Source organism: Dasypus novemcinctus, chromosome 16 (assembly GCF_030445035.2).
Source record: "Dasypus novemcinctus isolate mDasNov1 chromosome 16, mDasNov1.1.hap2, whole genome shotgun sequence".
In the NCBI taxonomy this organism is placed as follows: domain Eukaryota; kingdom Metazoa; phylum Chordata; class Mammalia; order Cingulata; family Dasypodidae; genus Dasypus; species Dasypus novemcinctus.
This window is the reverse complement of record NC_080688.1, coordinates 97,218,901-97,242,766: the sequence shown is the minus strand read 5'-3', so window position 1 is coordinate 97,242,766 and position 23,866 is coordinate 97,218,901. Positions and strand designations below refer to the sequence as shown.

Genomic DNA, 23,866 nt, shown 5'->3' with positions numbered 1-23,866 from the left:
TCTCTGTGTTCTTCTGTGACCGTTTCTATCCTTATCAGCGGCACTGGGAACCTGTGTCTCTTTTTGTTGCATCATCTTGTTGCGTCAGCTCTCCGTGTGTGCGGCACCATTCTTGGGCAGGCTGCACTTTCTTCCACACTGGGTGGCTCTCCTTACGGGTGCACTCCTTGCTCATGGGGCTCCCCTTTGCAGGGGACACCCCTACGTGGCATGGCACTCCTTGCGCGCATCAGCACTGCGTATAGGCCAGCTGCACACGGTCAAGGAGGCCCGGGGTTTGAACCATGGACCTCCCATGTGGTAGACAGACGCCCTGTCCACTGGGCCAGGTCCGCTTCCCAATAGTAATATTTTGATGATGCTATTTCATAGTTTGTAACAAATGCTTTACAACAATGGTAGGTGTTGGTGGTGGGGTGATGTATGGGAGCCCTGTAAGAAATGCATGTTTGTTTTCTAAGTTCACAACATTTGCAATGCACTTATTGCTTATGTATATTCATGTATGAAGGATATACTTCAATAAAATTTTATTTTAAAAAAGAAAACATCACCTGGGCAGGCTTCCTGCAGTTTGACCTGGGAACGTGTATTCACCTGTTGGACGTGCTTCTGTTCTGTCCTGTCTGTGAGGAACCCTGTCACTGTGATTCCTTGCCGTGCTCAGGGCATATGCAGTTGGACGGCCCCTGCATGAGCCCACCCAGGGCCCAGGCCGGCCTGCTGGGCAGGCACTGGCCAGTCCTCATCCACCTACCCAAGCAAATGGAATATGTTTTAGTTTTAAAACTTGCATGCGAAGTCATCTTTTCCTCCGTTGTAAGGGACCACTTCTTGTGTAAAGGACATGCTCCTGGAAGGCCCCTCAGGAGTATCTTTTATCCAAGATAAGCAGGTGCTGTTGTGAAATGGCCCAAGGGACCTGGTCTGGACAGGTAGCGCATCCGCTGGCGCAGCCCGTGGAGGGGCATCACGGGGGGCTAGCCGGAGCTCCTGTGCAGAACGTTCATGCTTCGAGACAGCAGCTCCAGGAGGACCCCGGGGACTTCCCAAGAGGACGCTGTTATGCCAGCGGTTACTAGATTACTCTGTTCTGGTGCGTGGCTTTACCTGCCTTGCCGGGTACCTGGAGCTCAGGGAGCTTGAGTAACGTGACCCACCCAGAGCGGGGAGCAGGCAGTGGGTCCTCACCAGGCGCCTCCCCTCTCTCGGCCCCTGCGCAGCGCCCTTCCCCTGCAGCGCCCGTCCCCTGCGGACGTGCGCCAGCAGTCAGGCCCCGGCCCGAGGCACTCCCAGGCCCGCCCAGGCCCGCCCGGCTCCGAGGCGCTGGACCAGAGCTGGGGCTGGCGCTCAGAGTGCAGTGGAAGGCGGCACCGCTTCGGGCCCACCTGCCGGGGCGGACCTTCCTGTCCCAGGCTGCTGTCCCCCTCGGCCTGCCCGGCTCAGACGCAGCCCGTGCCGTGCAGACAGTTTACCTCCTGCTTTAAGCAGGGACGGGTGAAAAGAGGAGCAAGCACTGCCCTGTCACTGGAATCAGTGTGAGCGAGACCCAGAGCCCTTGGCCGGAGCTGCAGGGGCTGGCGGCCGTGAGAGCGCTCGGCCGGGCCCTGGCTTGGGAGGCTGGTGGTGGAGGCAGGGGCACAACCCCGTGCCAGATCCCTGCAGAGTACGGCCTCCCAGCCGCCGCTTCCCAGCTTCCCAGCGTGAGCTCCAGCCCCTCTTCCAGCCCTTCCCACCTCCATTACTCCGTTCTCCTTTCGCCATCGCACTCACCCTCTTCTGACACATGTGTAACTTTCTTGTTTATTATTTTCCGTGTCTGTCTTCCCCACTGGAATGTACGCTTCGGGAAAACAGGCAGTTTCCTGTTTTGTTGAGTCACATTCTGCAGTGTTTAGAGAGAACCTGGTACAGACGCTCGTCAATGTCCATTGAACGGATGGAAGCAGGGCCCTGCCTGTGCATCCCCTCTTCCTTCGCTCCGTGCCTCAGTCATTGTCTTCTGAGTGTCTCCTGGATGACGGGCCCGTGGGGTTGGGTTGAGTCCACCTTCTATATTCTACCAAGTACAGAGCACAGCACAGAAAAATACCAGTTCAAGGACTGTGTTCCTTCTCAAATACGGAAAACGAGGTGTTGCCTCCGGCACGCTTGGCACAGGTGCCCTGGTGGGCGCGAAGGCCCTGGCGCCTGGACTGTGCGTGGGCCCGCTCCATGCTTCCCTTTCTGGGTCGTTCTGCTGGATGGCAGGTGGACGGCAGGGGGAAGCAGCCACTCACCTGCCCGGAGGTGAGAATGCCCTTGGCGGTGTGGGCCCCACGAGCGCTTCAAGGCACCCAAGGCCTGCGGCAGCTGCTGGCGGGCAGCAGAGGCCTGTCGGCTCGGCGTCTTTAAAACTGGCCCCTCACGTGGCTGCAGATGTGCTGCCAGTTTAAAGACGCCCCACGTGGAGTTGCTTCCGCACTCGTGCAGGTGTGTCTAGGAGCCCGCCCCTTCCTGCTGTCAGGGCGTCTTTGTCCACAAGCTCTCTGCAGGCTGGCGTGTGGCTCAGGCGGACGCAGGCAGAGTGGGTCGGGGCAAGCAAGGCCACTGGGCAGACCTTCCCGCAGGGAAACAGAACGTTTCACGGCTCGTCTTCCTTTCGGGTTCTGTTTCCTGTTTGTGATAATCGGTTGATGTCAACTTAATTAAAATTCTGTAGTTTTGTTTTAAATTGGGTTGCCATTGGTTTAATTCGTTAATTCAACTACCGAGTGCCTGCACTATGCTGTGCTGAACCGACTCGGCCCTGCCCTTGCGATCAGCTCTAGTCACTCTAGACAGACTGATCAAGAACAAGAGCTGCTTCACCTCCTTGAGTTTTAATTTCCTGGCTCTATAAAGGGATGACATGTCTCTCCCAAGTGGCTCTGAAAATTAAAAATAATCTATGTGTGGACTGTGGTTACCAGGACAAATATGAGAACGTTCTCTCATGAAGGATAACAAGTGTGTAATTCTGATACAAGTTGTTAATAATTGGGTGGCTTGGGGGGAAATACACAAAATGTAAGATATGGACTATAGTTAGTAGCAATATTTTGACTATGCTCTTTCATAGTTTGTAACAAAAGTTTCACAACAATGCAAAGTGTTGGAGGTGGGAGATGTATGGGAGTCTCGTAGGACGATAGGCATGTTTGTTTTACAAGTTCATAACTTTTGCTCTACACATGGTTTATGTATTTTCATGTATGAGTGATACACTTCAATAACATTTTATTAAAAACAAACAAATAAAAAGTAATCGATGTACATCTCCTGCCCCAAAGTCGCTATTAAAGCACAATGTGCACAATCCCTTCACCTTCACCACCTTTCTCTGAGGCAAGTCCCACTCCGCAGGGTCCCGAGGACCCTCCCAGCTAGAAATGCCAAGTGGAAGGAAACGGGTGGGGAGAGGCTGGCGCGTCCTCCCCGCCCCGCTGAGTCCTTCGCAAAGGATCCGCAGACCTGGGCCCCCAAGCCTCTTCCGCGCGGGGTGGGCTTGGGGTGGTGCGCTGTTCCTTGGGGCTGCTGAGCCGGGCTGCACCTTCATCAGCAGTTGTGCCATTGTGGAGACTGGAAGTAAATGGTAGCTGAAGATGAAACCTGGTACCATTTTTTAAGCTGTAAAACGAAAGAACTGCTCAGGTGGCTTACGGTGGAGGAGGTTTGGTGTTGCAGGAGAAGCTGTGGGCCAGGAGAGGGGCAGGGGGCCACTCCTGGCCTGTAAGTAAACAGCTCTGTGGTGGGGCCGGGTCGCCCCACCTCTGTGCACCTTAGCAGTGTGGGAGGGGCTGGAGGGACACTTCCCCTGGGAAGCCGCTGAGGTCACTGTGGCCCCACGGGCGGCACACCCCAAAGGCGTCCTGGGAGGAGAGAAGCCTCCCACCACGAGGAGATTTGCCCTGAACTTCCTGAATCAGGGTGCCATAGGCTGGCTAGAGGCATCTGGATTTCTGCCTCTTCTAGACAAAGGGCTTGGTACCTTCTAGAGCTATTCATGCTCTGAATTAAATATGTTTCTACACAGATGGACTTGTTTAAGTGTATGGGAATGTTTAGATAGACTCCCATAAGTATTGCTAAAAAGGTAATTTTTCATTTTAAATCTTTGATTAACCTGTAAAATAAGATATAATCTTAAAAAGGCTTAAGATGATGAATTGTCCTTGAGGTCGTATTTAGGGCATAGACAGTGAATGATGGAAATAGCTTTAGATTGCCAGAGCCCTGACTCCTGAAATATCGCTCATATTTTTAGTTTCTGAGTTGGAGGAGGGGAGCTGGGTGCTTCAGTGGCTGGAGCTCCTCGGCGTGGGGTCAGGCAGAGCAGGGCGTGTGAGGCGTGTGCAGGGCCTACCTGCTGCCGTCCGCACCAGCTCCAGCTGGAAGAGCTGGCCCTACCAGCCGGGTTGGTCTGAGCGCCGTATCCTGTGTCCCCTGCGAGGCCTGCAGTACTGGGCCAGGCCTCCCCCCAGCCTTGACCAATTCGTAAATTGACTGCCTGCTCCCAGCAGATGGCCAGAGGCCCCTGGTCCCTTGGTTTCCTGTTTGCCTGAAGCAAAAGCAGGGCCTCCGTTTAGCACCTGCCCAAGCCCATCTTCCATGGAATTCCAGGTTTCTGAACACAGCTTCCAATCAGCCTTCAACAAACTGTTTTGAAATACTTACTCTTTGAGGTGAACTCTGTTTTTTGTTTTTCAGCAATTGCCCTGGGGATTAGAATTAACGTCTTAATTTAAAACAATCTAGTTTAGATTAAAACCAGCTTAATTTCAGTAATATACAAAAACTTTGCCTCCATATAGCTCTGTTCCCATCCCTTCCTTTATGATATTATTGTCAAATTAATTTTTATGTATTTGTCAAAACATTTTTTTCTTTTAGGTACCTTGGGCTGGAGACTGAACCTGGGACCTTGTATGTGGGAAGCCGGTGCTTAACAACTGAGCCACGTTGGCTTCCTTGAGTTGTTTCTGTTTTTTGTTTTTTGTTTTCATTTATTTTGCTTGCTGTTCATTTTTGTTTTTTTCAGGAGGCACTGGGAACCAAACCTAGGACCTCCTGTGTGGGAGGCAGGAGCTCAACTGCTTGAGCTACATCTGCTTTATGTATTTGTCTTTTCAATCAAATAGAAGAAATGCATTACAAACAAAAATACATTTATATTGCCATTTATATTTACCTATGTAGTTATTTATCAGTGCATCTTATTTCTGTGCATGGATTCAAGTTAATGTGTCATGTCCTTTCATTTCAACCTTACTGACTCTCTTTAGTATCTCTTATAAGGCTGGTCTGCTAGTGGTGAATTCTCTCAATTTTTGTTTTTCTAGGAATGTCTTAATTTCTCCTCTATTTTTGAAGGTTAGTTTTGCTGAACATAATGTTTTTGGTTGACATTCTTTTTCCCTACCCATTCGAATATGTCATCCCATTGTCTTTTGCCCTCCATGGCTTCTGGTGGGAAGTCTGCTGTTACTTTTAGTAGGATCCCTTGTATGAGATAAATTTTTTCTCTTACTGCTTTCAAGATTTCCTTTGTCTTCGGGTTTTGAATGACGTAGGTATGTGTTTTAGTTTCCTAGTTGCTAAAACAAATACAATGCAATGGGTTGGTTTAACAACAGAAACTTACTGGTCACAGTTTTGAGGCGAGAAGTTCAAGTCAAGAGGTCAGCAATGTGATGCTTTCTCCATGAAGACTATAGGTAGGGATGGCTGATCGTGATTTTTGGTTCTTGGCTTTTGCGTCACGTGGCAATGCACACAGTGGCATCTTCTCCTTTCTCTTCTGGGTTCTGTTGCCTTCCAGCTTCTGACTGCTCCCCATGGCTTTCTTTCTCTCTGTCTGAATTTTATTTTGCTTATAATGGACTCCAGTAATATGGATTAAAGCCCAACTTGATTCAGTTGGGTTACATCTTAACCGAAGTAACATCTTGAAGATCATACATATAATGAGTCTACACCCACCAGAATGCAGACCAAGACAAAGAATATGTCCAAACTGGAGTACACAATTCACTCCATCACACTTTGGGTATATGAGTTTATTTTACTTGGATTTGTTGAGCTTTTTGGATATATAAGGTTTTTCATCAAATTTGGGAAGTTTTTTGCCGTTAGTTATTCAAATATTCTTTCTGCATCTTTCTCTGTCCTCTCCTTCTGGGACTTCCATTATGTGATAGAATGCTTGATGGTATCCTATGGGTCTCCAAGGCTTTGTTCATTTTTCTTTATTTTTTTTTTCTTTCTGTTCTTCAGATTGGATAATATCATTTGACCTATGTTCAAGTTCACTGATTCTTTTTTTAAAAGATTAATCAATTTATTTATTATCTTCCCTTCTTCTCCTCCCACCCTGCTGTTTTTGCTGTCTGTGTTGTCTTCGCTTCTCATTTTCTCTCCTCTAGGATTCACCAGGATTCAATCCTGGAGACCTCTGATGGGGAGAGAGGGTCCCTGTCAATTGTGCCACCTCAGTTCCTGGTTTCTGCTGTGCTTCACCTTGACTCTCCTCTTGTCTCTTTTGATGCATCATCATCTTGCTGTATAACTCACTTGCGCAGGGCACTAGCTTACCACGTGGGCACTCATTCAGGCACTGGCTCACCACATGGGCATGCTTTCTCTTCTTCTTCTTCACCAGGAGGGCCCAGGGATCAAACCCAGGTCCTCCCATATGGTAGGCAGAAGCTCTATCACTTGAGCCACATCCACATCCCTGATTCTTTCTTTTGCCACCCTGAAACTGCTGTTGAGCCCCCACTAGTGAAATTTTTATTACAGTTATTGTACTTTTCAACTCTAGAATTTCTACTTGGTTCACTTAAAATTATTTCTGTCTCTTTTTTTGATATTCTTTATTTGGTGAGACATTGTTCTCATACTTTCCTTTAGTTCTTTATCTTTTTTAAAAGATTTATTTATTTAATTTCCCCTTTCCCCTCCCCCTGCTCTGCTGTTCTTGCTGTCTGTGTCCATTTGCTGTGTGATCTTCCATATCTGTTTCTCTTTTTGTCTTCTCTTCTCATTTTTTCTCCTCTAGGATTCACCAGGATTCAATCTTGTTGACCCCTGATGTGGAGAGAAGTTCCCTGTCAGTTGCGCCACCTCAGTTCCCGGTTTCTGCTGCGCTTCACTTTGACTCCCTTTTGCCTCTCTTCTGTCACATCATCATCTTGCTGCATGACTCACTTGCGCAGGCACTGGCTCACTATGCGGGCACTCGGCTTGCTGCGCGGGCACTGGCTCACCATGTGGGCACTCAGAGGACACTGGTTCACCACATGGGCATGCTTTCTCCTCCTCTTTTTCACCAGAAGGCCCCAGGGATCAAACCTGGTCCTCCCATGTGGTTGGTGGAAGCCCTGTCACTTGAGCCACACCCACTTCCCAGTCCTTTAGTTCTTTAGACATAGTTTCTTCTAGTTCTTTGAACATATTTATAATGCTGATTATAGGTGCAATATCAGGGACAATTTCCATTGACTGTTTTATTTCCCTTTGCATGGATCATTCTTTTCTGTTTCTGGTGTATCTCATACTTCTGTTAAAAACTGGACACTTTAATTAATATAATGTGGCAACTCTGGAAATCATATCCTCCCTACTCCATATGTTTTGTTGCTGCTGCTGTTTGTTTAGTGACCTGCATGGACTAAGTCTGTAAAGTCTGCACTCTTTGTCATGTGTGGCCCCTGAAGTCTCTGGTTGGTCAACCAAGGATTGGACAGAGATTTCCTTAAATGCCTTGAACCAGGAAGTTTCCCAGCCTTTGCTGAGAGTTTCTGTATATTGGGACATGCCTTTAATAGTCCATCACTTTGCAACTCTACTTTAGTCTTCACTTCCTGATTGCAGAAAACCTCAAAGTCACTCAGATTTGAGTGATTAGAGCCTTTTCAGGTCTTTCCTGGTCATGGAAACAGCCCTACATATGTGTGTGGCCTTTGAGATCCCCAGAAACATATTGGAGCTTTTCAAAGCCTTCTCTAGATACCTCATTTCTCAGTATTTCTTTAATTTTCTGGCTAGTGTCTTATTTGCTCCAATTGGTAACACTACCTCAGGTACTTTTATAGAGATCCTTATACCCTAAGGCAGTGGTCTTCAAATGTAACACATCTCCTAAGGGAATTTTGAAAACTACCACTATAAAGGGCATAAAAATGTTTTAAGGTAGTATATAATTTTTCTTTTAATAAATATAGATAGTTGCAAAGGATATCATTTGCAGTGTGTTGTTAAAATTTCATTTAAAAATAAAATTTATATCATTATATCTTTAAACCTTAAACAGTGCTGCTGATTGTTCCTGACACAAACCCTGGGGAAGGTCTTTTCCCATTGAACAGCTCTGACTCAGGTCAAATAAGGTCAAATTAAGACAAGTCCCATGAATAGAGATTTTCAAGGGAGCTGTAGGACAGGTCTAATAATGAAAATTCTGGGAATGGGGCTTTTGGGGTACTCTAAACAGGTTCTGCCTTCTCGGGCTGTTAGATGGTTGGTTGTCAAGGCTACACAAAGCAGAGGGAGGGAGTTGGGAAGTTAAAACACCACAAAACTTTCTGTAACTACTGAGATTCAGCTGTTTTTCTGGAATAAACACTGGATTGTTACAAGCCTTTGATTAATTTCTAGAGTTACGGAAAAGTTGATTTTAACAGTTTTTGCTAGTGTTCTTTTGCTTTTATTGGGGGAGAATTTTCACAGATCTTTACTCCACCATCCCAGAAGTGCTTCAAGGTTAACTTTTAAAACAGCGACCCCCAGACGTGCTCCCCAAGCTGTTGGCTAGCTTGGGTTTCCACCACTCTTTTTCCTTGCTTCTAGATCAAGAACCTTGTAATACAGTTTACTCAGTGTTCACTACTTTTGTAGCAGCCGGGTTCTAGGCATTATTCACTCAACAAGCCCTTGTCAGAGCTTTCCCTTCTGCCTGAAGGGAAAGAGAATTGAAACTATGGCAAGAAATTGTTTTTAATTTTTTTAATTTTTTTAAAGATTTAATTTATTTCTCTCCCCCTTCCTCCCACCCCCCCCACCCCAGTTGTCTGTTTTCTGTGTCCATTTGCTGCATGTTCTTCTTTTTGTCCACTTCTGTTGTTGTCAGCGGCATGGGAATCTGTGTTTCTTTTTGTTGCGTCATCTTGCTACGTCACCTCTCCGTGTGTGCGGCACCATTCCCGGGCAGGCTGCACTTTCTTTTGCGCTGGGCGGCTCTCCTTACGAGGCACACTCCTTGCGCGTGGGGTTCCCCTACGCGGGGTTACCCCTGCGTGGCACGGCACTCCTTGCACGCATCAGCACTGCGCATGGGCCAGCTCCACATGGGTCAAGGAGGCCCGGGGTTTGAACCACGGACCTCCCATGTGGTAGATGGACGCCCTGTCCACTGGGCCAAGTCCACTGCCCCTAATTTTTTTTGAAAAGCTTACTTTGTTTTCTAAGGATCATGTTATTATTTATTTAGTATTTTTAAAGGGAATAAGATTAATTTTCATTTAGAGGCTGATAGACGATTTTCCTCATTGACCTCAGTCTTCTATATTTAAGATCATTTTCAAGAATTTTAAAAGGTGAACTCCATCCCACCTCCAATTTCTATTATCCAATTGTCAGAATAACAGGGTCAGCTATGAAATCAAATAAATATTCCTCTAAAAATAATAATGGAATGACAGTTCATTTAGCTGGAAGGTTTGGAACATAAGGAGTTGCTCATCTGTGAATATCTAGATAACAAATGATCTTTTTTAAAAAATGCTTGACTCTTTCCCTTTATTTGTCAGTTTTCAGTATAATACATTGGTTCCTTAGCATCCTCCAAAAGGTGATGAATATGTTTATTGTTGTCATTATAAGCAAATGTATTTATATGCACTGGGTGTGTTCCAATCCATAACCGTAAATATCCTTATTGATGGTCAAACACAAATGACTCCATCTTTGGCTAGTGGGAGAGCATTTGACCTTGCTCCTGAGTCTTTTTGATATGACTCAGTAGTGTTTGAAAACTTTGTTGTCAAAGGATGAGATACACAGGCTTATGTATATTTCTTGGCCCATACTTAGAATTAGCCATTTAGCCCAGGAGCCCTGGATCCTTTTCGGGGAAATGCTAGAAATCATAATCAGGGTGATGGGAGTGGGAAGGTAAACTTTAAAAATAAATATTTTTGGATGTTTTTCAAATTACAACACTAATACATGCTCATTATAAAAGGAGAAATAGCCTAGTACAAGGCTGTATAAGACAAAGCCAGTCATCTCTCTTTGCTCCTCCCTGTCCCCGTCAGAAAGCAGTGCCAACCACGTGATTCCCTTGTACCCTCTTCTTGTTCATGCATAACACTTCGGGGGAATATATTTACACGAGGGTGGGTGGAATGTTCGGATGGTTTTAAATGGAAGTCATAGTGCACACATTCTCTACAGTCCCATCTACTGCAAGAGCCTGCAACTTGCTCTTTTACACTTGACAGGATATTGAGATAACCATTTATGTCAGTATCCATAGATTTAAATATTATTCTTTTTTTATAGAGATGAGAGTCACACAATATAAAATTAATCATTTAAAAGTGAACAATTCAGTGGCAGTAAATACATTCATAATGTTGTGCAGCCACTAGCTCTATCTAGTTCCAAATGTTTTCATTACCCCAAACAGAAGTCCCATATCTATTAAGCAGTTGCTCCCCCTTTTCTCCATACCTCCAGCCCCTGGCAGCCTCCAATATGTGTCCTATTTCTATGGATTTACCTATTTATTTCTTCATATAAGTGTTTGGACTTTTGTGTCTGGCTTCTTTCACCAGCATGCTGTTTTCTTTTTTTTCTTTTTTGTTTTTTAACATTCCTTTTTTTTTAAAAGATTTATTTTTTTATTTATTTCTTACCCCTTTCCCTCCCCCCCCAACCCCCCCCCAGTTGTCTGCTCTCTGTGTCCATTTGCTGTGTGTTGTTCTGTGACCACTTCTGTCCTTATCTGTAGCACCAGGAATCTGTGATTCATTTTTTGTTGCATCATCTTGTTGCGTCAGCTCTCTGTGTGTGCAGCACCATTCCTGCACAGGCTGCACTTTCTTTCGTGCTGGGCAGCTCTCCTTACAGGGTGCACTCCTTGCACGTGGGGCTCCCCTACACAGGGGGACACCCCTGAGTGGCACCGCATTCCTTGCGCACATCAGCACTGTGTGTGGGCCAGCTCCACACGGGTCAAGGAGGCCCGGGGTTTGAACCGTGGACCTCCCATGTGGTAGGTGGACGCCCTATTCAATGGGCCAAGTCCGCTTCCCGAGCATGCTGTTTTCAAGGCTCTCCCATGCTGTCTCAGAACTTCATCCCTGTTCCATAATATTCCATAGCATGGAGAGACCATATTTTCTCTATCCCTCCATCTGTGGATGGGCATTTGGCCTGTTTCTACCTTCTAGCTGTTGTCAGTCGTGCTGCAGGGAACATTCATGTATGCGTATTTGTCTGAAGACCTGTTTTCAATTCTTTTGGGTATGTACCTAGGAGCAGAGTTGCTGAGTCAAATGGTAACTCTATGTGTAACTTTTTGAGGAACTATCAAACTGTCTTCCACAGCAGCTGCACATTTTACAATCTCATCAGCAGTGTATGAGGGTTCCGATTTCCCCGTATCATAGCCAGGCCGTATTATTTTCCATTTTTCTGGTAGCAGCCTTCCTAGCGGGTATGAAGCGGTACTTCATGGCTTTAGTCTGCATTTCCCTAATAACTAACAATGTTGAGCATCATTTCATGTGCTTGTTGGCATTTGCATATCTTCTTTGGATAAATTTCTATTCAAGTTATTTGTCCATTTTTAAGTTTGGTTGCCAGTCTTTTCGTTAAGTTCTAAGAATTATTTATATATTCTGCATACTAGACCCTTATCAGATATATGGTTTACAGATATCTTCTCCCATCCCATAGGTTTTTCCATTTTCTTGACAATGTCATTTGATGCACAAAAGCTTTTTGATACTGTTGTCTATTAACTTGTCTTTTTATGACTGAGGCTAGGCATAGCAGTGTAAGCTTTCCCTAATGCTTTTTTTAAGAAGTATTGAGTTTCACTTGAAATTAGTAACTGGTTTGGAGTAACAAGATGACCTCCCAGAAAAGGAAACTCCACCTGAGGCCTTTTCCCAGTTGAAGCTCAGATGTTGAAACAGTTACCCCTGCAGTAAGTCCTGCTACATGAAAAACATCCACAGAGGAGACAATGAAAACATTAGGGAGTGGAGGGTCTCTTTTGCTGATCTCCAATGTTGATCCAGGCACATTCATATTCTAATATTCCTATATTTTAATAAATGTACTTCCTAAATTTTTTTAAACTACCTCTATGAAGGACATAATGAATTTTTAAGGTGGCATCATTTTTTTTAATAATAAATATAGGTAGCTGCAAAAGATATATTTCCAGCCTGGTGTAAACATTTCATTTAAAAATAAAGCTTTTATCATATGATCTTTCAAAAATAGCCAATGAAATCTGAATTCCATGGTGATTTGATACTACCATCAGCCATTTAAAAATAGGATGGATGAGCTTTTTTTTAGTGAATGGAAATTTTACATGTTTCCTTTTCTCTTTAATCTTTTGTTCCCATTACACACTCCCAAGATAATTTTATTTTAGTATTTTATCATAATAACTTATGCTTGATTACCCTATCACTCTTCTCTGCAACAAAAAGATGAATATAAATTAAAGATAATTTTTTCTTTGTGGCCATAGGTTCTATTTGTTAAATTATTTCTAGATTGAGTCATTACAATGAATTTAATCAAAATTGATTAAAGTAGGGAAGCAGATGTGGCTCAACCAATTGGGTTCCCGTCTACCATATGGGAGGCCCTGGGTTCGCATCCCAGGGCCTCCTTGTAAAGGCAAGCTGGCCCACATCCATGGAGAGCTGACGACCCGCGCCCGCAGAGAGCAAACACAGCAAGATGACGCAACAAAGGGAGGCAAGCAGACACAGAAGAACATGCAGCGAATGGACACAGAGAGCAGACAGCAAGCAAGTGGTGGGGGGAGGGGGAGGATAAATAAATAAATCTTTTTTAAAAATTGATCAAAGTATAGTTATAAATTTTGATAATTAATAGCCATCCAAAGTAAACATTTTAAAAATCCTTCACTTTGTGAAAATTGAAGGTTAGCTTCAATTTTTTTGCTGTTTTCGTTGTTCTAGGTAACAATACTGGAAACTCTACAAAAACCAGCGGTTGGGGAGGGAAGGGCTCTCTGCCAACACAGGTCTGAGTGCTCTGACCTCTCATATCCATGAGACCTTCTAACACTGAAAAATCATTTTTAATAATCTACTAGCTGACTACTCAGGATGACTTTCAGGTTTGTTGAAAGCAAAGAACTGGAAACCTCTAGACTTAACCTAGCCCGTTGCCCAGTTGGTTTCCTTGGCTGCTCAAAGCAGATACCATTAAATGGGTTGGCTTAAACAACGGGAATTTATTGGCTTACAGTTTGAGGCCAAGAAAATGTCCAAATTCAGGCGTGATCAAGGCTGTGCTTTCTTCCCGAGGACCAGCTGCAGGAAATCTTTGGCCCCTCTGCCACATGGCAGGGCACCCGGTGGCGTCTGCTGGCCTCTCCATCTCCTGGGTTTCCTTGCGCTCAGCTTTTGCTTCCATGGGCCATATAACCGGTTGGCAAAGCCAGCCTCGTTATCACTCACAAATCAGACTTGTTTTCTGTCAGGAGAAGACTGAATTTGTTGTTCAGTTCAAATCAACATGGTAATACACATTCTGAGAAGCTGAGATGCATCGTAATTAGCTGCTAAACGTTAAGACTAGAGCAGTGTGGTGGGACTGTACCTAAGGCTGTTTAGCGATTGGTCGCACGGGGTGAGACCATGAGAAGGTTGGTCCTTAAATGAGTGTGACAGCCCGGAGCTTGGGTTCACTGTGGGGAATGCTGAAATAAGAATTATATATAAAATCAGAAATGCTCTTATCAGTTTTGTTGGACTTTGAGACTGAACTCGTATGGATTCGGTGAAAGGAAGGGCACGCACTGCCACAGATTAGTTTGGAAGTTGACGTGGATTAGGTAGGTGAGACAGGACGAGGTAAACAGTTCACGACTGGACTGGATAACGAATCAGACAGAAATCGCCGCTGTCTGTGTGGACCCCCCTGTGTGCTGAGGCGCGTGGTCAGAGGCAGCCCCGTGGTGGACCGTCGGCCTCGCCTGCCCCGCCGCACTGGCAAAGCCAAATGCAAATGTTGAGAAGAAGAATTGCTTCTCTTTAAATACGGCGCAGGGTGCCTTTTTAGGGTCTGATTTTAGCCTTTGCTCGCACAGGCGTCTCCCTCGAAGGGGAAGCCCCTCCGACAACGGCACAGGATGCGCTGGTGGTCCTCCCAGGGCCCCATTCTGGTCTGGGCTGCCTCGGGTGATTCTAGAGGGTGCCATCTGCTCGTCCCACGAGCCCCACTAGCTGCACGTCGGTGCCATCCAGGGGTCACTGGGCTGAGAGCAGCACCCACACTTGCCCTGGGTTGCGAGGTCTCCTTTTAATAGCTTCCTCCACTCTTTCCACTTGCTTGCAGTTGGGATCGTTTTGAGGGGCCACCATTCTATCCTTTTAAAATCCTTTTGAATTGCAGGACTTCTGCTGCCTAGGGGGAAATTTTTTCCCTGGCCTCTCTTCCTCTTCTGCCTTTTCTGGGGTTTTCGGGGCCTGGCCACCCGCTGGCTGGTGTGGGAGGCTGCCGCACACTGCAGCCGTGTCACGGCGCTCCCCATCTCTGCGGTTAACTGTGCAGTCTCTCTTCTCTGCAATCGGGCTGTCCTGACCTCAGGGTTCGCCCGATCTTCAGGACCTCTGCGCATACAGAGGCACAGGTCCCCTGCTGAGAGCTTCCGGTTTCCTCGTCCTGTGCACCCCACAGCACCGTCACCTCCTGGAGACCCTTTCTACCCCCTCCCCCCCCCACCACCACACACACACGTCAACACATCACCTTCCACTTCCTACAGCTCCTCCCTGCCTGGGAGTCCTCGGAGCCAAGGCTGCGCACGAGGCACAGCCTTCTCTGCTGTGCTACAGGCTCCCCTCAGCTTCCCAAGGCGCTGGCAGGAGCAGGCCTGCGGGAGCCTGTGCTGCCCTGTGCTGCCCTGTGGTGGCCTGTGGTGGCCTGTGGTGGCCTGTGGTGGCCTGTGCTGCCCTGTGGTGGCCTGTGGTGGCCTGTGCTGCCCTGTGCTGCCCTGTGGTGGCCTGTGGTGGCCTGTGGTGGCCTGTGCTACCCTGTGCTGGCCTGTGCTGCCCTGTGCTGCCCTGTCCTGTCCTGTCCTGTGGTGGCCTGTGCTGCCCTGTGCTGCCCTGTGTTGCCCTGTGTGCTGGAGCCTGTGCTGGCCTGTGCTGGCCTGTGGTGCCCTGTGCTGCCCTGTGTGCTGGAGCCTGTGCTGCCGTGCTGCCCTGTGGCGGCCGGCACACCCACCTCGGCAACCTCACATGGCGTCGGCCTGCTCCTGGCTCCTCTGGCTGTGCCCACGTTCCTTCTGCTCGTGTGGACTCCAGCTTTCATGGACGCAGGCCTGGCCCCAACTCAAACCCTCCTCAGGAGCCCCGTACAGAACGTGTGCCCACTCAGAGGACCAGGGCGAGGACCTGGACGCGCTGTCGGGACTGCTTCCCCCGCAGCACGCACGTGCTCCGCGGTAGCGGGAGGCAAGTGGGCCTCGCCCCGCGCGGGGTCCTTTCCTGCTGCTCAGTCGCCCTCGTCTCTTTCCTTGTAGTTTGGGGCCGAGTTCCGGAGGTTCTCCCTGGACCGCCACAAGCCGGGGAAGTTCGAGGACTTCTACAAGCTGGTGCTGCACACCCACCACATCTCCAGTGCTGAGGTGACCATTGGCTACGCCGACGTGCACGGCGACCTGCTGCCCATCAACAACGATGACAACTTCTCCAAGGCCGTGTCCAGCGCCAGCCCCCTGCTCCGCGTCTTCATCCAGAAGCGAGGTACCCAGCTGCCGCGCGCGGGTTGTCTCGCAGTCATTTGAAACATAAGTACAGTTTTAATTTTGTCTGTCGTTACAGAGCCATGCAATTCTGTGTGTTCGTTTGTGGTGGGAGGTTATTAAGAAATTAACATTTGTTTGGTTTGCATTAATTTATTAGGAAGGTCTGAAAATATTTAAACTGCATTTTCCACCTTAAACAGCCTTGACTTCTGCCTTTTACATACTGAGGAAAAAATAATATTGATACTTTCAGAATTTTAACTGGAAGCAAATAAACTCAATAATGAGAAAGCATCATTGTATAATCTAAGAATTGCTGTTTACGGTTATGGTTGTGTTTTCTACCATCTTTTTAGGATTGGAAAATTTGCTTTAATTTTTTTGGCTAATTTTTAGTTCTAAAGGCCTAGTTTCACTATGAATAATTATAATACCATTTATTTGAAAATAAGTTATTAACATTGGTTAATGGTTAAAGGGGAGAGGTGGTCCTGCTGTGACTCATTTCGGGACCCCCTATTCACGCTCAGAACTGCATTCTAGAATATTCTTCTCCTCATTAAACTGGAGAGTGCCTTAATACTCCAAAAGCCAAAGGTTGGCTCGATGTTTGGAAATGATGTTTTTGTAACTGACTTGACAGTGACGTCTCTTCCTTGGTGGAACTGCCTAGAGGGTTTGGAGCCGGGAACGCAGGCGCTCAGCGATGGTTGTGTGCGCGCCCCTGCGCGCCGGGGCGCGCGTGCAGGGATCGAGACACCGCTGCGCGCCTGCTCCTGGGGACTCGGTGCACAGCCCGGGAGGAGGGTCGGCTGTGTCCGGTGTGGCTGGGGCCGGCCACCAGGAGCAGCGGCCGTGCGTGCGCTGGCGGAAGGGCTGGGGCGGGGACCCTCGGCGGCCGGCGGGGCGCTGCTCGAGGGCAGGGCGCGGGGCTGGCTGCCGGGTCCGGGCGCGGAGGTGCCACGGGGGGCGCAGGAACGCAGCCGTCGGGCCGGCACGAGGAGGGAAGCAGCGCACTGCGGTCGCGCCCTGGAAATACTGGCTGTCCTTGTCGCTGGGGAGGCGGCCGCGCCGGGATGCATCGGCGGCCCTTCCTGCGGAGTAGGGGCCCCGCGCGCTGTGGCCCGGCCCTCTGGCTCCCTCCGCCTCCCCCGCGACCCCGCAGCTGTCCCGGTCAGTCCCGAGCTGCGGCCTCCTCCCGGCCCTTCGCGGGCGCTCCAGGGCCAGGCCTGGGCCTGCCCAAAACGCACCTCCTCGGCGGAGCGTCTGCTCCCGTGCCCTCCCCAGGCAGGCGGGGCTGCTTCCCGGGCCCCGGCCCCTTCCCCTTCCCCTTCCGCGCACCCCACCCTGGCCAGTCATCTGTCCCGGGCGAGATCCTGAGGCCCACGATGGTCGGCTCGGCCCCGCTGTCCCCAGGCGTGCGCCCTGCGCCGGGGTGAGGACCCGAGAGGAAGCCCCTCCCCGTGCCCTGTGGGGAAGCTGCTTCTCCCAACCTTGGGGCGAGGAGGCAGTGGGAAGGGGACGCCTGGGCCCCCAGCGGGCAGCCTGCGGGCCCTGGCTGCGCCGGCTCTCCTCCGCCACCTGCTGCCTCGGCCGCAGCACCGGCTCCCTGAGGCCGCTTGCCTTGAGCCTCGCTGAACCCGCGTGTCCTGGTCTGTAAAGTGGACGTAACCCACCTCTTGGGTGGCTGTGGGGTTAAACAGGAACGTGGGCCGTGGCCCTGCTGTCCTGGGTGCAGCGCCAGGGCCACAGAGTCCCCTCCCTGGGACGTCTGTCTTCTCACCGTCCACAAGGTGCTCCTGGCTGTGAAGGGCAGAGCGGGAGAGGGAGGGGAGAGGCTGGCGCTTCTGCGAACACTCGGGGACGCCGTCCCGGTGCGCCAGTGCCCGGGCTGGGGACAGGCAGGCTGGCCAGTCAGCGGGGGTGGACCAACCTGCACCCTGGGCTTCCTCTGGCCGGTGTCCGCAGGTGGTCAGGGCATGACCGAGGCTCCCAGGCAGGAGCTAGCGCCCAGCCCACGCCCTTCCCGCGACGCCAGGGTTTACAGGCCCCAGACGTTGTCGTGACCGTTTTCATGATGTGTAGTGCAACCCTCCCACTCTGTCGTTTTACGTAATAGCTTTCTATGAATTGACACGTCTTATTTAAATATATTTTAACAGGAAACTTTATTTGCTATCACAGATGAAGTCAGCATTCTAAATATGCTAAAATAAACCCACAACTATGCTAAAAAAATTTAATGTTTGCCACTTAAAGTGATCTCTTCCCCAAAACCAAACAAGGGCCTCACTATAAAACTAGAGATCTGTATCCCTTATGAATGCAGATGTAAAATCTCCCAACAAAACTTGTACATGGATGTTCATAGCAGCATTATTCACAACAGCCAAAAAATGGAAACAACCCGAGCAAACAAAATGTGGATAAACCAACCAATTTGTTAAAAATAAGATGTGGGGCATACATACATACAATGGCATATTATTCAGACATGGTAAAAATAGTTTACTATCCAGAGTTTATAAAGAACTCCTACAACTCAGCATCGGTTCTTCTGGGCCTGTGCTATCTCCAAACGCGGTGGGGCTTTCCTTGAGTGAGTGAAGCTGGCCTCAGGCTTCCCTTAGGCCGTGCCCACTTCGGTGCAAAGTCCAGTGGCGACCGCAGGACGAGTTGGGGGGGGGCGGGTTTGGAAGGCGAGTCAGGAGTGCCCGAGGGCTGGCGCCGCCCTCCCCGCACTGCCTCCCAGGGCTGTAGTGACATTTCGAAGCTGACCAGAGAGCAGGACCAGGAGCAGTCATGCAGAAAGATACCTGAGCATCTCTTTCTGTCCTAAACAGAGTAAACAGGAAGCAGGAACATAACCTCTCACCACCGGCCATCCACTGAACCCGCCCACCGCAGCCTGCGCCCTGCAGAGGCAGCCTCTGCCGGCCCGCCTTGCAGACCCTCTGCCCCTCATGGCCCAGCTCCTTCAGAAGACACTTCCCAGGGGTCTTCCCCCAGGGCATGAGGGAGGCTCGCTCAGAGGGAGTCATTCCAGCACAGTGACAGCCGTTTTTAAAATAAGTAAACATGAATATTGTTCCTTTGCATTATCTGTTAACCGTTCTCCACGATTCTGGCATTCCTTTGGACAAGGAGGACACATTTGTAGACTTTCTGGTCTGTCACAAGTTACAGCTTATTTCTGGACATTTTATTCAACTTGATGGAATTTGCTTCTGATTCCACTCAAGTGAATTGCTACAAAAAGTAACTAAAGGACATTCTCCAAAGTAGAGCATGTATAAGGGCTGGGAGTTTGGTTCTGGACACCGGTAGGCTTTTTCAGCGCCAGGCATGTAAACTGCTTCTCTTTGATCCCTAATGACGCCCCTGAGGTGTGTTTGTTGTTTAAACTGAGGGTGGTGGGAGAGCTGGAGCCGGCCCCTTCGCTGCGCGAGGTGTGTCCCCCGTGCTGACAGGCAGCCCCGTGGGTGCTTCCAGGCTGCGGTGCGTTTCTTCTCTGCTCCCTGTTTATAGTCTTGTGTCAGGCACTGCCTGGGTTTTGAGGTGGGGGTGTCTGGGGCAGGGGCAAGGTATGTTTTGCTGAGTTCGTCTCACATGCATCCCCTAGGCGGCTAGGGACAGACGTGAACTTGGGGTTAGTACCCTCATGAGACTCACTTGCTTCTTTACTTGCCACAGATTCCTGAAAGTTTTTACGTTTGAGGGAGTTCCTTTTTTTTTCTTCTTTTAATTAAAGAAAAGGCAAAACATCTCCCACTGCTCAAACGTGGGAACCAAAGCCTGCGTGTGGGAGGAGAGAATGCGCTGACGGAGCTCATTACAAAGATGGCAAAGCCAGCGCCTCCCACCAGCCGGAAGAGCCCAGGGTCTGTCCTCTGGGGGCGCCTGTGCAAGGGCGTGGCCGGGGCCGTCCTCCCGGTCCCCCTCCTGGGAAAGCCCAGAGCACCTGGGGATGGAGGGCAAACAGAGATGACGATCCTTTAAATTTTCTGGTAGTCCAACCAAACACCTTGTGTAGAAATGGTGGGAGATGACCTGGATTGACTTGATTATATTCTTAAGGTTTTTTATAGTCATATATACTTTTGCATATTAAAGTCCATAGTCTATTTATAATTGGGGTCTTGTTTTTTAAAAAACCAAACATCATAAATGTCCAATGAATCATTCAACTCTGTAAAAGTTTGCATTTGTAAAAAATCTTTTCTGTTTGTTTGTAAAAGAAAATTCAACCAGTATAGCAATAAATTTTTTAAAAATCACACTGTCCTGATATGACCACTATCAACACTTCAGTGAAAATCTTCCAGACCTCTTGGTATATATACAATTAGTTGGAAAAAGTTTTACATAAACATGCTATAGGGATTATTTTAACCTAGCACTATATTTTTGGTCTCTTTGTTATATATCTAGGTACATGTCAATCTTTTATAATGGATATATAAACTGTGTAAATGTAATAAAATTTAGCCAATCCCTCATCAGCTGATATTTAAGTTGTGCCAACATTTTGTTGTTATAGCCTGTGTTGTGCATTTTGCTGTGTTTGTCAGGCTCTCTTGTGTGAACTGGTAGCACTGTTCTTGATGGGTTAAAGGCTTATTTTGAATAAGGTACCTATTGCCAGACGGACTTCCCTCTAGCAGCAGCACTGCAGAGTAACATTTGAATCAGTTCTTTTTCACTTGGAAAAAAATCTTTGAAGACTGTCATTGTGTGGCTTGGAAAGCCATGAACTTCAGATGCACCCTGCGGGTGCAACAGTGCGGGTCCGAGGCGTCGCTGGTCCAGGAGGAGCCCGGCCCCAGGCAAGCGGGGCCTGCTCAGCCCCCGGTCACCTTGAATGGCGAACCCCAGGGCTGTGCTGGAGCTCACTCCTGGCTGGAGGTTTGTGTCCTGGGATCAGGGAGACGCAGCCCAAGGGGCCTCCTGGCAGTGGACTGCGGAATCCGGGCTCCTGCTGCAATGGAGTTGGGAAGTTTCTACCTTAGCGTGCTGCTGTACTCCCCCTCAGCCAGTGTTGTGTGGCTGAAAATTTATTTTATGGTTTCTTTTCTGTCATGCCAAAGTGACACCAGTTGCATGACGATTAACACATTTTTTAAGCCAGTTTTCAATGGGGACAGTCAGATCAGAGATTGTACAATTTGACGGGGAGATGAGGACAAGGCATGGGGCTACGGTTTGGCTTTTTCTTTTCTTGTTTAACTGATAATCCTAGGCCAAAGTGATGAGTTCTCAGGCTGCCTGGGCTAAAAGTATTTCCCTTAGCAGCACCATTTTTAAACAGCAGGAGAGCAGACTCTCTGGATGACGCAACGACTGCGTTTCTGCTTGGGGTGTGTGAGGGGTTGCCTGTGCTTGCCCGTAGGTGGAAGGTTTTCTGCCTTCCAGGGAACCTCAGTCGTCTGGAATGGCCTTGCTTGGCGGCCGCTGTGGGGGGGCTGGCAGGCTCCCCGTCTGGGAGCAGTGGGGTGCCCTGAGGCCTTGCGGGTGTGCGCAGCACCTGGCTCAGCTGTCCAGGTGTGCAGGCCAAGCCTTCATGCCTGTTCCCCAGACGGGCCCTGGGCCCTCCCCAAGCCTGCGTGCGGAAAGCCCCGGGACGGTCCTGCCCTCTCTGTGCTGGCTGCTCCCGAGGGAGCTTGCCGCGCAAATGAGAAAGAACAGTGCGATTCCAAGAGGCAGGAGGCTCTGGGGAAAACAGGATGACCAGGGGGTGCTCGAGGAGGCCCAGGGGAGACAAATGGGGTGAAATATGGGAGAAGAGCGGCCGCTGCAAGGAGAGGGCCGCTTCTGAGTAAGGAAGGAGGCCGGGGCGTCCAAGAAAGGGCCTGGGGTGCAGGAGGTGAAGGCCCGGGCGCCGCAGGTGACAGCCTGGGTGTCTGCGGGGGCATCTGAGGAGGGGGTCCCGGGGGTCTGTGGTGGTCGTTGGTGTTGTAGGGGAAGACCCGGGGGTGTCTGAGATGAAGGCCGTGGGGTGTCTGGGGGGAAGCCTGGGGTGTCTGGGGGAAGGCCTGGGGTGTCTGGGGAGAGGCCTGGGGTGTCTGGGGGGAGGCCTGGGGTGTCTGGGGGGAGGCCTGGGGTGTCTGGAGTGAAGGCTGTGGGGTGTCTGGGGGGAGGCCTGGGGTGTCTGGGGTGTCTGGGGGAAGGCCTGAGGTATCTGGGGTATCTGGGGGAGGCCTGGGGTGTCTGGAGTGAAGGCTGTGGGGTGTCTGGGGGGAAGCCTGGGGTGTCTGGGGGAAGGCCTGGGGTGTCTGGGGGGAGGCCTGGGGTGTCTGGGGGGAGGCCTGGGGTGTCTGGGGTGTCTAGGGGAAGGCCTGGGGAATCTGGGGTGTCTGGGGGAGGCCTGGGGTGTCTGGGGGAAGCCCTGGCTTGCCTGAGGCGACGTCCTGGGGTGACTGAGGTGAAGAACTTGGTGTTTGGTGCTGAAGGCCCTGGGGTGTCGGAAGTGAATGTATGAAAATTGCCGTGTTGAGACATTTTTCAGCATGTTTATGAGGTGCCAGCTGAAGCGGCGTTTGTGCAGGTGAGAAATAGTTCATGGGTGCTGATCTTGAGCATGTGCATTCGTGGTGTCTCTGCTAGCAGAAAGCCCCAGGGTGCTCAGAAGTCCAGTCCCTCACCCAGAGCAGCCCGTTCCATCTGCACCTAAACTGCGCCCTCAGCTCTGGGGACAGCTTGTGAGGCAGCTACAGTGCTGCCACTGGTAGTTTGATTCCACTTCAGTGCTGTCCTGTTGGAAGGACACCCGCCTGGGAGCCGGTGGGCCTGCCGGGTGGGTGGGTGTGGCTGGCCTGGAGGAGGCACCTGGCGTCCTCCTGCTGCTCTTCGGCTTCAGCACAGACGCACCTCAGGCTGTGTCCCACAGGCCTGGGTCCCCTGCCGGGAGGAGTGTGCACACACAGGACATGGGCATCAGCCTGGCCCGCCTGCTCGGCGAGGCCGAGAGTGGCCCTCGGGCGGGCAGCTTGCAGGCTTCTGCTGTGTGGTGTTCACTGTCTAACCAGCACTGTGCCTGCTGCCTCCCCGGGCCGGCCTTCCCTCCGGGGCTCTGGCAGCTCCCGCTCGCTGGCCTCATCCCCTCCTCCTCTCTGCCCTGGCCCAAGCACAGCCGAGAGGCTGGCCCAGCCCCCTGCGCAGGTTCTCGTCCGCTGGCCGCGCTTGCTCTGCCAGTCAATCAATGAGTCTCAGTCGAGTCTGTTTCCATCACTGCCTGGCTCGTTCACACCCTCCCCTTTCCTCCTCACTCCCACTACTTCTAAAAGTCCCCTGTTCCCGCCTCTCTGACAGGAATCCTTAGACGTCGTTCCTGGGGGCCTGGGGACCACCTGCACCAGGCGGACTTGCCCAGTGGAGCTCAGCCTGACCGCGGAACCAGCTCTCTGCGGTGACCCTGGGAGCACAGCCAGCGCCTCGCCAGTGTGGACGTGGGCCGGCGCCTGGGAGCATATGTTATACATTCCTTTCTACTCTCAAAAACAAATACAGCTACTATTCTAAATACAGCTTTCAAGCTGCTGGGAATGAATGTAAAGCGCCCACTGGCGAGGACCCCCTCTGCCCCTTTCAGAGGATGCAAAGGTGCAGCACCAAACAGCTCACGCTCCCTCTTTACTTACAGGAGCCCGGAGCAAAAGTGATCTTGTTACCTTAAGATCACATCATTGTTCTTAGAGTGCAGTAAACATTAGTAATCCATTACTGTAAAATAGTTCATTGTAGAAAGGATTTACCTGTATCAACTCAGAGTCCAGAGATTTAAAAATTTCCACCATGAACTTCTGCATTTTCCAGAAA

The 23,866-nt window shown here is 49.8% G+C and overlaps 1 protein-coding gene across 1 annotated transcript in view; it reads left to right on the top strand.

The window, feature by feature from the left end:
* PARD6G (par-6 family cell polarity regulator gamma) overlaps positions 1-23,866 on the top strand; it is a 110,922-nt gene that overhangs the window by 12,801 nt on the left and 74,255 nt on the right. The window contains exon 2 of the mRNA XM_058277943.1: positions 15,827-16,049. Coding sequence (XP_058133926.1) covers positions 15,827-16,049 — 223 coding nt within the window. The remainder of the gene's footprint in view (positions 1-15,826; positions 16,050-23,866) is intronic.